Raw genomic sequence first — 15,262 nt, 5'->3', positions numbered from 1 at the left:
AAAATATATAATTTAGTTTAATTTTGATTGGGTGAGAGCTGTGTTTAGTCTCAGACTTGTGTTGTTCTTTTATTTTTCCTAAGATAAGAACTCAGTCATCAGTTGAACTGTGGCTCTTGTCCCGAGCTCCATCTACCTCCCTTTAGCTGAGCATCAGAGTTATCTTTAAGGATTTACTCAAGAAGACGTCTATTCATATCGGGCTAACCACTAATTAATAAATTGTTTTGAGAATGTGAAAATAACTAAAATGGCAAATTAGCCCGAATTAACTTTTTTTTACAAGTCTGGCCTGAGCACTGTCGGTCATCCTTGGACAAAAATAGCTATAGTAAAATAAGATTCATCTCCATCAGACATGTAATATATATGATATAAACTGAATCACTGATCATTTCAGTCATACGCATCAGCAAGCACACATACACACAGCTAGTACATAGGGTACAATTCATGTGCAGTGAGTTAATGTTTGTAAGGTACTTTACAACCAGGACCAGAAGGAGTGGATAAACACACGGAACAAGGGTGTTACATTGGCAACATGACTGAGAGCTTTTTACAACACTGCTTCTCCCCTCCTGTTTCTTCTCCACTGTTTCCCTTTCTCTCTTTTATGACTGTGTGCCTCCACGTCCTTCGGCCTCTTCCACTTTGTCTCCCTCTCCATCTGTTCCTGTGTGGTGCTACATTCCTTCTCCATTAGCTGCTTTTGCTGTGCCGTGGGATGCTGAGGGAAGGTCTATATAGAAATGATTAAGGGAGAAGGTTGACAGAAAATAAGATAACACAGCTGTATCATAAACCTGCACGCGTACGTAAGTCGATCCAAAATTGCATGGTTTAGGGAAAACTACATGAAATATCATGTAGCAGAGTGGCTGCAAAAATTGTCTGCAATTTTTTTCCATGTGTATGCGTCCCTTCTTTTACACAGATGTAAGGTGTTTTAGGCGACTTGATGAGGATTTAATGTGGAATTACATCAGACAAACTCTTGTTCCTTTTTTAAAAATATAACAAAATGCCTCCGATGCATTTGTATGCTCGTCACTCTTACATTGTGATTTCTCCACTTTATTTATTTTGCAGCTTATTTGCCTGAAATTGGCAAGTGGTGCTTTAAATTTGTGTGGCCTTGATTGGGTCACCCAGCCGACAAAAGAGAGATTCTCATTCAGAGAGCTGTTGCTGTGTCTGAATATTTCTTTTTTAGGAATATTCTTCAGGGGTGGCTTTTATCAGCAGCCTTTGGCATCTGTGAACTCGTCTCCTTCCGACCGGCTGCTCTAATTGAGACTTTGACAAAATGAAAGGACGTGTCCCGTTTCTGATGCCGAAGCAGCTCGGGTAATATCCTTGCCTTGTCCCTGCATGCTATTTCAATCTCTCCAGGTCATTCTGGGTATGATAGAGGGACATACGAGTATTAACACCACATACACAAAAAAACAAACACAAAAAAAAAACAAAAAAACAAAAAACAACAACAAAAAACAATGTGTGGCTGTAAACAACCTCAGCCAGTTATCGGATGCTCCGTGTCTGGAAGGGGATCAGCGCGAGACCGAGAGAAAGGAAGGAGCTGCAGTGTGTTTGAGAAGAAGCATTCCTCCCACTGTCTCTTTTGTCTGTCTTCTCCCTTTTCTCTCTGCAATCCTTCTCTCCCTGCGAGCCAGTGTGTGTTTGAGTGGATGAAACACTGCCACAGTCCTATAGCCTCCCTTGAGACACTACTTCAAACAGACTGGAGAAGTACTGCCAAGGGTTCACTAGCTGTGTGTGTGTGTGTGTGTGTGTGTGTGTGTGTGTGTGTGTGTGTGTGTGTGTGTGTGTGTGTGTGTGTGTGTGTGTGAATGTGCGTGCACATATCTGTGTGAGCATTGCCTCTATACACACAAATGCTCTTGTGTTCCTCTGTGTCCCCATCAACTCCTGAAGTTTTTTTTTTTAGTTCCTTGTATTACATATGCACAGATTTTAAAACAAACTACCATCAAAGTGATGCTAAATTACTCAAAAACCTCTTCCTCACCCTATTTCCTAAACACACATGACACTTGCACAGGAACACATGTACACACAGACAGACATAATTAAACAAATCCATGGTGTCTATTAAGCGTGACGACTTCCCCGCTGTGAGAGACATTAAAGCCAGGATTAGCCCAAAACCATTATAAAATGCTACAGATCGACCTGCAGCTCCTCTGGATGGTGCTGTGTGAGTGTGTGAGATCACCATGCCTCCATTTTTGGGTTGAAAACATGGAACACGAGTTGTTTTTGCTCACGTTGCTCTAACGTCTTATGTTTTATTTAATACTTGGCAATTGTTGGTGAGCAAAGACAGCGGGGGCCTTGAAGTGTGTGCAGCATTAAAAAACACTTTCAACAGTGCAACGACTCAAGTCCCATTATATTTCAATATGTTGTCATACTTGAACAGTGATGTGTGGAGTTAACAACATTAAGGGAGCCGACAAAAAGAGAGAAGAGTGATTTACTGCCACAAATTCACAAACACACGAGGTGTGTGAAGTGATTCACTCAATTTCTAAACTCAGTATCTGCGGCTTCAAATATAAACCACTATCGTTCACCACAGCCTCTCCCTCTCCTTTTTCAGTTCTCTCGCTCCTTCTTCCCCTCGGACTCCCTCCATGGAACAGAATGACATTTATGCCCTTTCTCATCGGACTTTTTTTTTTTTTTTTTGCATGTTTGTGATCTTTCTTTCTTCCAACTCTTCTTACAGACATATCCACTAGGTCTACAGACACTATCATGGACCTTCACACAGACTATACATCTATTCAAAAATCATTAAATCACTGACTTTAAGATGCATCGTTGACTCCCTTGTACAATATACATTTTCTAGAACTCTCAGGTCATTGGTTTGCTAAAAACAAAGATTAGAGAGCAAATGATCCATGAGTCTGATGTGTAAATGTCTTTGAATGTACACTAAGACAATATTGTTCTCTATGACTGACTATGAATTTGTGAAATATTTTCCCAATTTCTCTAATGCACTATAAATATTTTGTCTATCATATTTTAGATCAGGGTGTAGACTCTGCTCTCCATCATCTGATTTCCTCTATCCACCACTCTTTCCACCTATCCATCTCCTCCTCCACAGAAGAAGTGGGAAGTCTACCTGCTGGATAATCCTGCATTACATCCTTAATCCCCTCAACATGTTTACACACACACACACACACACACACACACACACACACACACACACACACACACACACACACACACACACACACACACACACACACACACACACACACACACACACACACACACACACACCCAGGCAGTGCACAACGGTACTTGCTGCTGTTTGAAAGCGGGGCTGAACACACCTGCATGTACAGCTGTGTGTATGCTAACGGTAAATATTCATCGTTGAATGACAGGTATGACTATATCATCATATAGTTTTAATTACTTCCTTAATTTTGCTAAGCTAATATGGAAATCATAATCTTTCCTGCTGTGACAGGCTTCAGATTGCACAAATGGAGTGGGCCATCACCACAGGGTCAGATATTAGGCTGTCTAAGAATACCTTCAGGGGAGAAAATAAACCAGAAGCGTAGAAGCTGAGTTTGAGGCGTGTGGTTGCAGTGTGTCTTCCCGTGTGCACAGTCTACAGTGGGCGAAGGGCAAAAGGTGAGACAAATCATAGCCATGGAAAGTAAAGACAATGTGATGGAGACAGAGCAGTGGGAGAGAAATAGACAGAAGGAGGAATGGAGAAGGAGGGAGTGTGGAGATCACTGAGAAGCACTTCTCATTTACAAGTTGCTCCGGGCTCCAGTCACATGGCATTGATTTGTTTAAAATCCAAGGCTCGAGAAATCGACAGGCTTGGTGTCTTATAGTCCCGTCCCACACAAGCCACTCCAGCAACCAATCAGGAGTGAATATGCTGATACTTTATTTTCAGTTCTCCAAAGCATCATACATCATGTACTAAAACCAGACCCCCTGGGAACCTCATTATATACATAACAGTAATATCTTTGTGAAGGAAATGATGAAATATTTAACAAAATGATAACGTGAGCAGTCGGTGTATACAATGTAATACTTCTCCCTGCTTTCACGTACTCCAGATCCTCGAGCACTTGAGTCTCTATGTATGTGTCCCTGGCTGAACAGCCCATGAATAGGGGCCATAGTCAATCAATAGCAATCCATGGCCAGCCTCCACAAAGCTAATGGAACTGTGCAAGAACTGGTATTTGGCCGGTGTCATCACTGCAGTATTACTTTGAAAGCACACCCACACCCACACCCACACCCACACCCACACACACACACAAGGAAATATTTTAGACCAGATGCAAGGGGGTAGACAGAGAGAGAACCTATACAGAGAGACAAATGTGCTGTGAGATGTTATTTAGGTGATCACTAAAGATCGATGGAATTATTTCCCCACCCCCTCTGCCCTGCTGCATTAGCTAACACTTGTGCAAAGGCCAGGTTTCACTTTGTCATCATGCCTGAGGCAAGGTCACACAACCATGTCTCCTGAAAACCCACCTTCTGGAGATATTGTCTAAGGTGTGTGTGTATGTGTGTGAGTGCGTGTACCGTTATGTAGTCAAGCCCGTGAAGTAGGATGAAAGAAAAATTAGGGTCGGTACCACATGAAAGCGGTTATGCAAATAAAGCTTACATATTAGTAACAAGTGGCTTAATGACTCAAGTATCACAACAGCACTAACCTTTATGAGTCCTTTCAGAGTCTGCAGCTCAAACTGAAAGCACCGTGCTGCAGCGTATACTGAGAAAATCCCAACTGAGCTGTAAATAGACTGCATGCCAAAATGGGGGGGAGAGGGGGGTGGAAGGAGAAGCCGTGATGTTTCTCTGTTTAATCATCTCCTCGTGGAAGTGAGCACATTACATCGAGTTAATTGAGGGAAAAGTGGAAAACATTTTAGCTGAATGTGTCAAGCAGCTCACAAAATTGATGGACGGCTAATGTACCTTTTCGAGAGAGTCGTCTCGTTTGTGTTCATCAAAGTAATTCAAAAGTAATAAAAGTAAGTCGATAATGAAATACTGTCTGCATGAAGTCAGACTTAAAGTCCTTGCTGTGATTTAGAGGACGCATGTAATCAATAATATTTTTCTTAAAGATGGCTGTGATGGCAGGGAATGAATATACTTCTTTTTGAATATTTTCTTTTGTCTGAAGCACCTCTGAGCCTCTGCGTAATAAACTCAAGCGAGACACGAGACGCCCTTAGTTGACGCCATCAAACAAGTTCAGTTGAATTTAACCTGTTTTGTCACATTCATTTTATTAAAAAAAAAAAAAAGAAGGTTTCCTATGGTTTCCTAAGAGAAATGCCGCTTTTACTTTCACAAAGTTGAAATGCTAGCAGAAGCACTTTCAGCACCTTCACCTACATCTACTGTATATCATCTCTTCTATTTTAATTTCAACTCCATCCATACATTTAGCAAATCATCAATTATTATTTGCTCTAATTACATATTTTTTAATCCATCTATTTTTTAATCCATCCATTACATTCAGGTAACTATCCTATTTCAACCATTTGTGTATTAGCCTTAACTCACTGCTCTTCTTTCTGAATTACATCCCGCGAAGCGGTGATGTATTGTAATTGTCAGTGTTTGTGTGTTCATCCATCCGTCTGTCCACAACCATTGCAGATAGAAAGATTAAAGAAAAAGCACATTACTCGGGCGGCAAAGGGGATGAAAATGAGATGATGACCTTGACCTTGAAAAACTAGGTCAAGGTTAAATTTTCACTTTTATACCTTTTGAGGTACACATCTCTGAATGCTGATGAAATATAATCACAAAATTTCCCAGTTAACATAATTTTACAGTGTCATAACTGTTCCAACAATTTTCATATTTTTAAGCAGAGTCCAAACAGAAAACGGCAATAAATTCTGAGTGAAAGTCCGACTGAAAGAGAGGAAAGGACTGCCTCACAAAAAGAGAAGTACTACTTAGCCAGAGCTAGTGAATGTGAGGCATACAAAAAGTATGTCAATTTACACCGTGACTGCTTTGGCCAAACGAAAACTCTTATATTTGCTACGTCCGTCTGTTTGCGAACAGCAGGGGGTGAAAACCTTTCTAAATGCTGTTGCACCGTCGTCAGAAAATGGGCAAAACTCAGCTAAAAAAGATGAAATCAAAGCTTTGCTTTGCACGTTTATAAGTTTCCTTCCAGCCTTACTCATGTACACAATCAACAACCAATCTATGGCCAAAACAACAAGGAAACATCATCAGACCGTCCAGTTGTGTTTCTGCTGCAGACTCTGTGGAGTTTATTAATGCTCCTCCGATGAAGACAAGCTGTACCCCTACTGTGATCTCATTCTGTACGGATGATTTTGAACCGTCTCTCCACCAGATTCAGACTCAATGGAGGTCAGGATGGCGTCGGCACCGTAATTGACGTCCTGCTGGTTTTTGGTTCCTGGCGTGGAAAGTTACATCATCAAAAACTTCAACTTTTATTGTTCTAATAAAATGTAGACATCACTGTTCAGGTAGTAAAGTAATCAAGAAGGAATATGAGCTGGCATACATGACTTCACCGTGTCTCACGTTGTGTTGCAGCAAAAGCTCTGCTAACATCAGTTGGCTATTGCAGTATAGCGTTAGCTCCATAGAACAAGGAAGCTATTTATTGTTATTTCATAATGTAACTGATATATCAAATTGTATAGTAATGAAACATATTAAAATAATGTAAAAGAAGGAAGAAAACACAAGAAAGAATGAAAGAAAAAAAAAACTATCAGCGTAATCAGGTTAGCATAAGGTATGAGTTTCCGTTGTCTTTTGGAGAGAAGTTTATGTTACTGTACCGTAATAGGCAATGGAACGTAAATGAAGTAAGAAATTATTGAATACAGTAAACTAAAATAAAAAGCACATTACCGTCACATTTTCTCTCGACTTTTCTCGTGTTTGGGGTCGAAAATTAATAATAATAATAATAATAATAATAATAATAATAATAATAATAATAATAATAATAATAATAATAATAATAATAATAATAATAATAATAATGGTTTAGATTTATATAGCGCTTTTCTGAACACTCAAACACACTTTACATTGGATCCATTATTCATTCACTCCTCATTCATACTTGGTGATGGTAGACTACGTGTGTAGCCACAGCTGCCCTGGGGCAGACTGACGGAGGTGGGGCTGCCAATCTGCACCTATGGCCTCACTGACCACCAGCGGAACAATCACACACATTCACACACCAGCGAGTGCCCCACTGGAGGCAAGGAGGGTCAAGTGTCTTACCCAAGGACACAACGACAAATGACTCAGCAGGAGCGGGAATCGAACTGCCGATCTTAAATCATTGGACGACCCGCGATACCACTGAGCCACGCCCCAAAAAGGCGTTCATTTCGCGTTCGACTTCCAAATTTTGTTAGACTTCTAAGACAAAAAATTCTGAATTTTTTGGTCGAATTCCAATTTGTTCAATGTCTAAAGCGTTCGAAAAATCAAGGTTTGCTTGTATATATAATGCTTTATGCAATCCACTACATACACACCATGAGAACTACAGAAGCCCCACTTGGACTACAAACTATTCTATAAGTTATGGCCTATTGCAAAAAGGCAAACAGCATTGCATGAGGACAGCTCCTACTTACAACCGTATTTCCACTAAAAACAAATCCTCCTCTGTGCTTGCGAATCAATCCTACGGTATATGTGACCTGTTTTAGCTGCAGAAGAGGCGCAGCAAACTACCTGACTGCCTCCAGCAGAATCTTTGCTCTTTGAAACTGTCAGATGCAAACTCTCTAATGTGTGTGGCATGTCATCATCCCATCCCTTAAAATTGCTTTCACATCTGTCGTGATGTGACAGCCAGAAAGGCAGCCGGTAGCTGGCGGCCCGGGCTGACTCACAGTCTGGGGCTGGAAGAAAGGTTGTCTCTCCTTCTTTTTTATGTTAATCACACAGACCTGAAGAGAATGTTCAGGAGAAAGGATGAAGAGCTGTGGGAGAGAGAACAAAAGGAAGGGTGAAGAGTTCACGAAACTGGGGATGGCGTTTTGGGGAGAAGGATATTAAATATGAAGGGAGGTGCCGTGGAGGAAGAAACGTGGACGGGGAGCAGCAGCAGAGTGCCAGCGATAGCAGAGAAATGAGGGAGCATTAGATAAGATGAAGAATGGAAAGGAGAATGGTTAGTCGGGTTTTGCGTTTACAAACAACAACGTGATGAGTCAATGAGTCACTGCTGTCACTGCTACCCCAGAAGGTATAATGAGGCTATGTAGATGAAGAATGGCACCTCTAAGACAAAACCTCCTTTCCAGCAGAAATGCTGCGATCAATTTGTCACTTCAGCATGAGTGTAAATGTGACACTTTCATCTGTCACATAGTTAGCTCTGGCACGGATCGATCACTTATTAGTGTTGCATAGCTAACAAATGGAATAACACTGCATACTACACAGCTGCTCTGATGGAGAAAATGATGGTTTCTTGCTCCAGGAAAATTAAAAGGTGAATGAAAATGATGAATAAGTATCTATAACAAATCCGGTTCTTTATTAATATGCAGTGTGACTTAACAAAGGATTTAAATTAATTGCAATGTCATCTTTTATTTTCTTTTTCTTTTTTTAAATCGTTTTTTTTTAAATGGAAGCAGAAAAAGAAAGCGATAAGGGCACAATGACTCGGCAGCGTCAGGTGTGGATGGACGTTCTGGTTACAGATATGAGAGGAGTGGGAGGTGTCGGGGTATAGGTGACACACATGGCAGCGCCACATGCAGATGGTACACATGGATGAGCAGCCAGGGTAGCGAAGCATAAAACCAGCCAGCTCGCTGATCAGAAACCCACACACGTATGCACGCACGCACGCACGCACGCACACACACACACACACACACACACACACACACGCACACTCAAAAGCATGCTGAGAACACCAGTTATCTTGCCAGCCCTTTACTCACCCAAATCACCACTGTGAAAATTAATACCTCCAACCATCCATACAAAAACTTGCCATACACTCTATAGCAGACACACAAACACAGACGCACTCTAGAAATCAATAAGTGCATTAAATATTTAGTTGCTTTAAATGCTTCCTTAAAATTTTGGATGAAACCATTTTGAAACATTTCGCTTAATTCATTTTGTATTTTCAACGATAGCATGCACAACCAAAACAGCCTCATGTCCTGTTTAACATCAGATGTTTTTTATCTTAGCAAATTATTTTCTGTTTTTATTCACTTTTGTTTTTTGAGTCTTTTTTTTTTCAAAACTGACTCAAAAAAGTAAGACTATGCCAGTTTAAGACACGCACGCACGCACGCACACGCTCGCACACACACACACACACACACGCACACACACACACACACACACACACACACAATGAACAAACACACACCTTTACCTTAGGCAAGATTGAACAATACTTTATACATGGAAGCTCTCCAGACCCAGTGATGATCTCCATGCAGCACAACTTTGGTTTGTGTACTGCATTAAGTGCATTGTTGGTCATAGTAATCCCAATATTGACACGTAATCCAGTGATTCCTCACATACAGACTGTCAGAGCTGTGCAGAGCACAGTCACATGATGCAATGCTTCCAACGGTCCAACTTGTGAACATGTGGTAGATTAGCTTTTAGTTTGTTTCTTCACTGAGAGAAATCCTTTGCCAATAAATCTTATTCTAAGAACTCAATGAACACAATCTAGAAGATATATAAAACCATCACAGGTGGATGCCCCGGATTAGCATCACCAATTCTGTGTATGACCAAGTGTGATATTAGTCATAATCTCCACTTCTATTCTTAAGTAATGGTTGAAAAAAATGTCCAGAAATGTGTTTCTATACAACATCACAAAGCCAGACTAAAAAGTTTACCTTTTACTACTTGGATTTGAAATGTGATAAAATCCTTTTATTTTATGAGATACTACTGATTTTAAATTTTTACCACAAAATGTGTTCTGACAAGCTAAATGCATTCATCTGATCCTTGCTGCCACAGAGGCAAACAAACACAACCTCCTTTTGCATATTTTTCAAACATGCACACAAAGCCATTAAACCACACACTTTACAGATAAACACATACAATAAAGCATGGTGACGGCCCTACATACAATAAAGCATGGTGCGTCGGGAAGGACACGGGGGGCTGAAAGCAATCTTCAGGCTGACCTTGAGAGGGGAGGACAAAATGTGTGATTGAGGGAGAAAAAAACCCCCAATGTGAGGAAAAGGAGTGAAATACATTATCTATCTCCACTGGCAGAGGGAAACAAATGCTTTCAGTGAGATTGAGGACACAACGCCCTCACTCATTGACACACACACACACACACACACATGCACATTTTGGCTCAAAGATCACTGGATGGACAACACCAAAGGGAGAGAAACTCATTTTCCTAAAGCAGAGGGGAAACAGAGAGAGAGAGAGAGAGAGAGAGAAAGAGAAAGAGAGAGAGGGAGAGGAATAAGAAAATGAAGCAAATAAAGATGATGGAGGTAAAAGGCGAAAAATGGTGGGTGGAGGGTGTAGAGGAGCAGTGAGGACGCCAAAGAAGGTGGAAACAAACGGGGAGAAGAAGTGAAGCAGACAGAGACAGATGGACAAAGTAAAGCGAGGGACGGGAGAAGGAGAGATGACTGCTAGTGACCGGCCTTTGTAGATGGCCGTCGATGCTCACTTTTGAGTCGGCCTCACTGAGGAAAAGTCTTAATGACTCATGGCGTGATACTCCACATAATCATGCTGATCATGTGTGGGTCTGTGTTACTGTGTGTGTGTGTGTGTGTGTGTGAGTGTGTGTGTGTGTGTGCGTACGATCCACCGCTCTTGTAACAGAGCACTTTATTACCATCTGTTCCCACACATGTTTATTTGTTTAGCCGTGACACACACGTCTTCTTCAATCGTCTCGCTATTTTTTCTCTCCCCCACTCTGTGCTTCTTCCAATCGCCTCTTCCTTTGTGTCCTCTGTTCCCCTCTGTCTCACCCGTCCAAGTGGATGGGTCGCATTCTAATAAAACAACTAAAACAAAAAAGAACAGAAATCACAGCCATTATCTCAGTGGCTTTCTAACTACCTCGCTCGCCGTGGTGAAATGGAATGAAATTGCGCTCCAGCCATTTTAATCAAAGTGTGCCTGAGTGTCAGCCTGTGTCAAAGTGTGTGTGTGTGTGTGTGTGTGTGTGGGTGTGAGTGTGTGTGTTCGTGTGAGTGTGGTCCTCAGTACCTGCAAAGGCCATTAGGTGGAGCTGGTGCCTGACTGACAGGGAGAGAGAGTTTGGACCGCTGAATGAAGGGGAAAGTTCTCTCCTCTGACAGTTCTGACTCACTTCAAGGTGTGTAGTGTTGCATTTAACCCGGATTGCTGACCAGCAATTATTATTATAATTTTAAATTTTTGGTAAGGTGAGTATCAAGGATCTTACAGATTGGAGGCAAAAGAAAAATTCTTTAATTGTAATTATTTGGGAACTCTATGTCAAAAACATAGAATAATAAAGTATTTTTTTTATACAGGAAAAGAAGATAACAAAACCAGTAAACTGGAATGTGCTCCTGCTGCTGAAACACCGCATGAAACGAAAAAGCAAGAATTAAAAATAATAAAGATTAAAAAAACAAACACACATCTGACACACATTTAGTCTTGACGCTAAAGCAAAATGTGAAATAATAAACTTCTGCTAGAATTTCTCAAGTTGTGCTTTTACTTTCTAAGAAGGGTTTTCAAACACTCAGTGTAACTGAATTTTTTGACATCATATAAAAAAGTACAAAGGGCACACACAAACACACGCACGCACATACACACACACACACCTGTTCGACCACAGACCTTGTTGGCACTTCAGAGGAAAGGGGACGGTCGCCTGGAGGAAGGGCAGGTGTCCACAGACGGAGTTCTCTCTCTCTTTCTCCACCACAGATGGACTCAATCACACCTATTTCTCTCTCACATGCCCTATAGCTGCATTATCAGCATGAGTGTGTGCCTGGCTGACTTGTTTATCCTCACATAAAACAGACGTCATCTGAACAAGTTGATAAACATCTATATGTGTAGTGTGCTTTTAGCCTACAGCCCAGCACATTTGGTGTTTACTATGTGATGATGAGGCTGCTACAGTGTGGAAACACTCGACCTCTGCTAATCTAGCAGTGTATTGAAGGCAAGGCGCAGGTTACAGTAAGTGTGTGTTGAGTGCGATGTGCACATTCTTGAAAATCTCACCCCCGTGTTTCAGAAAACCACATGAATTTGAATGATATTATATCCCATCCCAAATTCTTTGCATTTGGTAATAGGTGAAACCGCATGAGGTGGCCTGCAGAGGGTCTGTCTGTCTCAGAAGGCGGGGGGTCCAGCTAGCCAATGGGACCACCCGCTCAGTAAAGCAGGAAGTGAACCACCAATCTGTCATCTGTCTTCATAAACCCACCAGTCAGGACCCTCCTAATTAGTCACCATGGAAACCATGGCTAATTCCCTGGTCTGCCATGCCAATCACGTCCTGTCTGTGGCAGAAATCAGAAAAACACATTTATCCACCGCTGGGCCCGATCTGTGTAACAGATGTGTGTTTGCGTGAAAAAAGAAAAAAAGAAAAAATAAATAAATAAATATATATATATATATATATATACACACACACACACACACACAGTATATATACAGTATATATATATATATATATATATATACACACACACACACACACACACACACACACACACACACACACACACATATACATGCGTGTGTGTGTATATACAGTATATATGTGTGTTTGTATATATATAATTATATAGAGTATATATAATTTATATATAAAATTTATATATGTGCGTGTGTGTGTGCGTGTATGTATATATGTGCATATATACATATATACTGTATATTAGCGTGTATCTTTATGTGTGTGTATGTGTGTGAGGGCGTTTCAGGCTGCTTTTGAGTGTAAGCTAGTGAAAGCACTGTAATTCCTTAGACAATGTTGCCTTTATGTTTGGGGGAAAGAAACCCATATTACGCCTGTCTAGCTTGTTAATTCATGATGTTTGCACAGATAGGAGGCAGACGTGTCAGAGCCGCCGAATGGGGTGTGTGGCATGTTGTGATTGTCTGTGGGAACTGCTTGATGAGTGCTAGCAATCCCCTCACACCCACGAAGCAATCAAACAACTATTATATGACACGCAGGCAAGCAAAAAAACAAAAAAACCAACCCCCCCTCCCTCCCCCACACACACACACACAGACTGAGACATATTGTAGACACAGTTTACCTTTCCGGTCAAACTCTTCTGTCAAACACAAATCCGACCGTTATTGAGCAATCTGCATATTGACTTACAAAACTCACGACAAATCAGAACATTTGGATTTTAAATGAAAGCCACATCACATTTAAATATTGAATCAATTAATCAGCACTGAGTTTGAAAGGCAAATACCTCAAAATAACCTTGTAAATATTGAAGAACAGGCTTGAATAAATTAAAGATTGGAGTGGAGAAGAGCCGAAGCGTGTCCCGTGCGTTTTTTCCGTTCAGCTACCTGTCAATCACTGTAATTATCATCAAATGGAATGTGTTCACCAGAAGGCTGGGGGCTGACACACAACGGCACAGATATGTACGAACCAACTTTCACATCGGTGACCGATAAACTCGCACGGACAGACATACACATGCTGAATCTCACACGGGCAGCACATTGGCATTCATGGATGGCAGTCATAACTTCGGGCGATCATCAAAGCCAAGTTTGATTCAGATGTATGCTGTTTGATCGCTGCCAAAGCTTCCAACTCTCTCACACACACACACAGACACGCGAAAGCACATACATATAATCTACATTTGAGATGAGAAATTATTTAGATACTTTTGCGCTCTGAGCATGTGAGCATGTGACTGAAGATCCAACTTACAAGGATTGTCTATTGTCCCTTGCGCTGGAGAGAACAACACAACGCCATGGTACACTGGAGTGACAAAGAAGAATCCAAGGGTCTTACCTGTCTCGTGAGAGAGGGTCTTGTTTCTTCCCGTGTTGCCTGAGTGATGCATTGCTCCGTACTCTTCTCTGTTTCTGATTAACCCTCTACCCTTATCCCCTCTCCTCCTCACTCCACTCCTCTCCTCTCCCTTTAGAGTCCTCTTTTCTTGAGTCTCAATCTTTTGCACCCTGTTTTCTCCCTTTTGTCAAAGTCTTTGCTGCCTGATGTCTCTCCTTCACTAGTGTTCTTGATTCCCTTTCTTCCTCCCTTCGTCTTGTTTTCAGCGAGCTCTCTCAGGCACAATCCACTAGCTGAGTGCCGGAGCACCGCACAGGAGGAGGAGGAGGAGGAGAGAGAGAGAGAGAGAGAGAGAGGGAGTGGGTGAGAGCGAGGGATGGAGAGAGAGAGAGAGAGAGATGGAACAGGAGCACCGCGAACCACACTGGTGTGAATCAACACACTTGCGCACGTGTAGCTGTTGCACTGCAGAGAAGAATGCCACACACCATAAAACAGAAGTGAAAAAGGATGAGCACGATGGTCTGCACTGCTTTCCTCCTTTTCCAGGGGAGAACGGGTCTTTTTTTTGTCTCCCTCTTGTTTCTAGTCCTTTTTGCTCAATCCGTCACAGATCAAGGCCACCTTGGGTGTGGGGGAATGGGTGGATGAGGAGACACTGAGAGAAAAAATGAATGCCTTTCAGCCTATGGCAGGCAGAGCAGTAGAGAAGGGGAGATGTGGCTGCCGCTCCATCCTCCATCTGCCCACAGCAGAGACTGAGAGCAGACTCAACACACACACACAAACACTCTCTCTCTCTCGCTCTCTCTCTCTCGCTCTCTCTCTCTCTCCCTCTCTCTCTCTCTCCCAGTAACGCCACACTATTTGAGGTGGGGGGTAGGAAGATTGTCGTTGGGAGATACTGAACGAGCCGAAGGGAGAGAGCAAATTGGGTAGGGGTGAGACACAGAAAGAGGGCGCACGCAGAGGTAGATAGTGGGAGGAAATGGGGGTGGCAACAAGGGCGGAAGAAAGCGATGGAGCCCACGAGCGATAGTGAAAGGGTGACAGAGTCATGGGAATGTGACAAAGCACGCACATCAGAGTCGAAGGGCAAAGAGAGTGAGAGAGGGGAGAAAGGGA

General features: G+C 42.0%; 1 protein-coding gene across 1 annotated transcript in view; it reads right to left on the bottom strand.

The window, feature by feature from the left end:
* Positions 1-14,251, bottom strand: part of LOC137602390 (teneurin-2-like) — a 115,619-nt gene extending 101,368 nt beyond the window's left edge. Inside the window, exon 1 of the mRNA XM_068325071.1 lies at positions 14,138-14,251. Within this exon, the coding sequence (XP_068181172.1) occupies positions 14,138-14,189 (52 nt within the window). The 5' untranslated portion in view covers positions 14,190-14,251. The remainder of the gene's footprint in view (positions 1-14,137) is intronic.
* Positions 14,252-15,262: the final 1,011 nt, after the last annotated feature.

This window comes from Antennarius striatus, chromosome 10 (assembly GCF_040054535.1).
Source record: "Antennarius striatus isolate MH-2024 chromosome 10, ASM4005453v1, whole genome shotgun sequence".
NCBI classification, from domain to species: Eukaryota; Metazoa; Chordata; class Actinopteri; order Lophiiformes; family Antennariidae; genus Antennarius; species Antennarius striatus.
The sequence above is the reverse complement of the archived record's forward strand: the minus strand, read 5'-3'. Positions and strand labels throughout refer to the sequence as shown.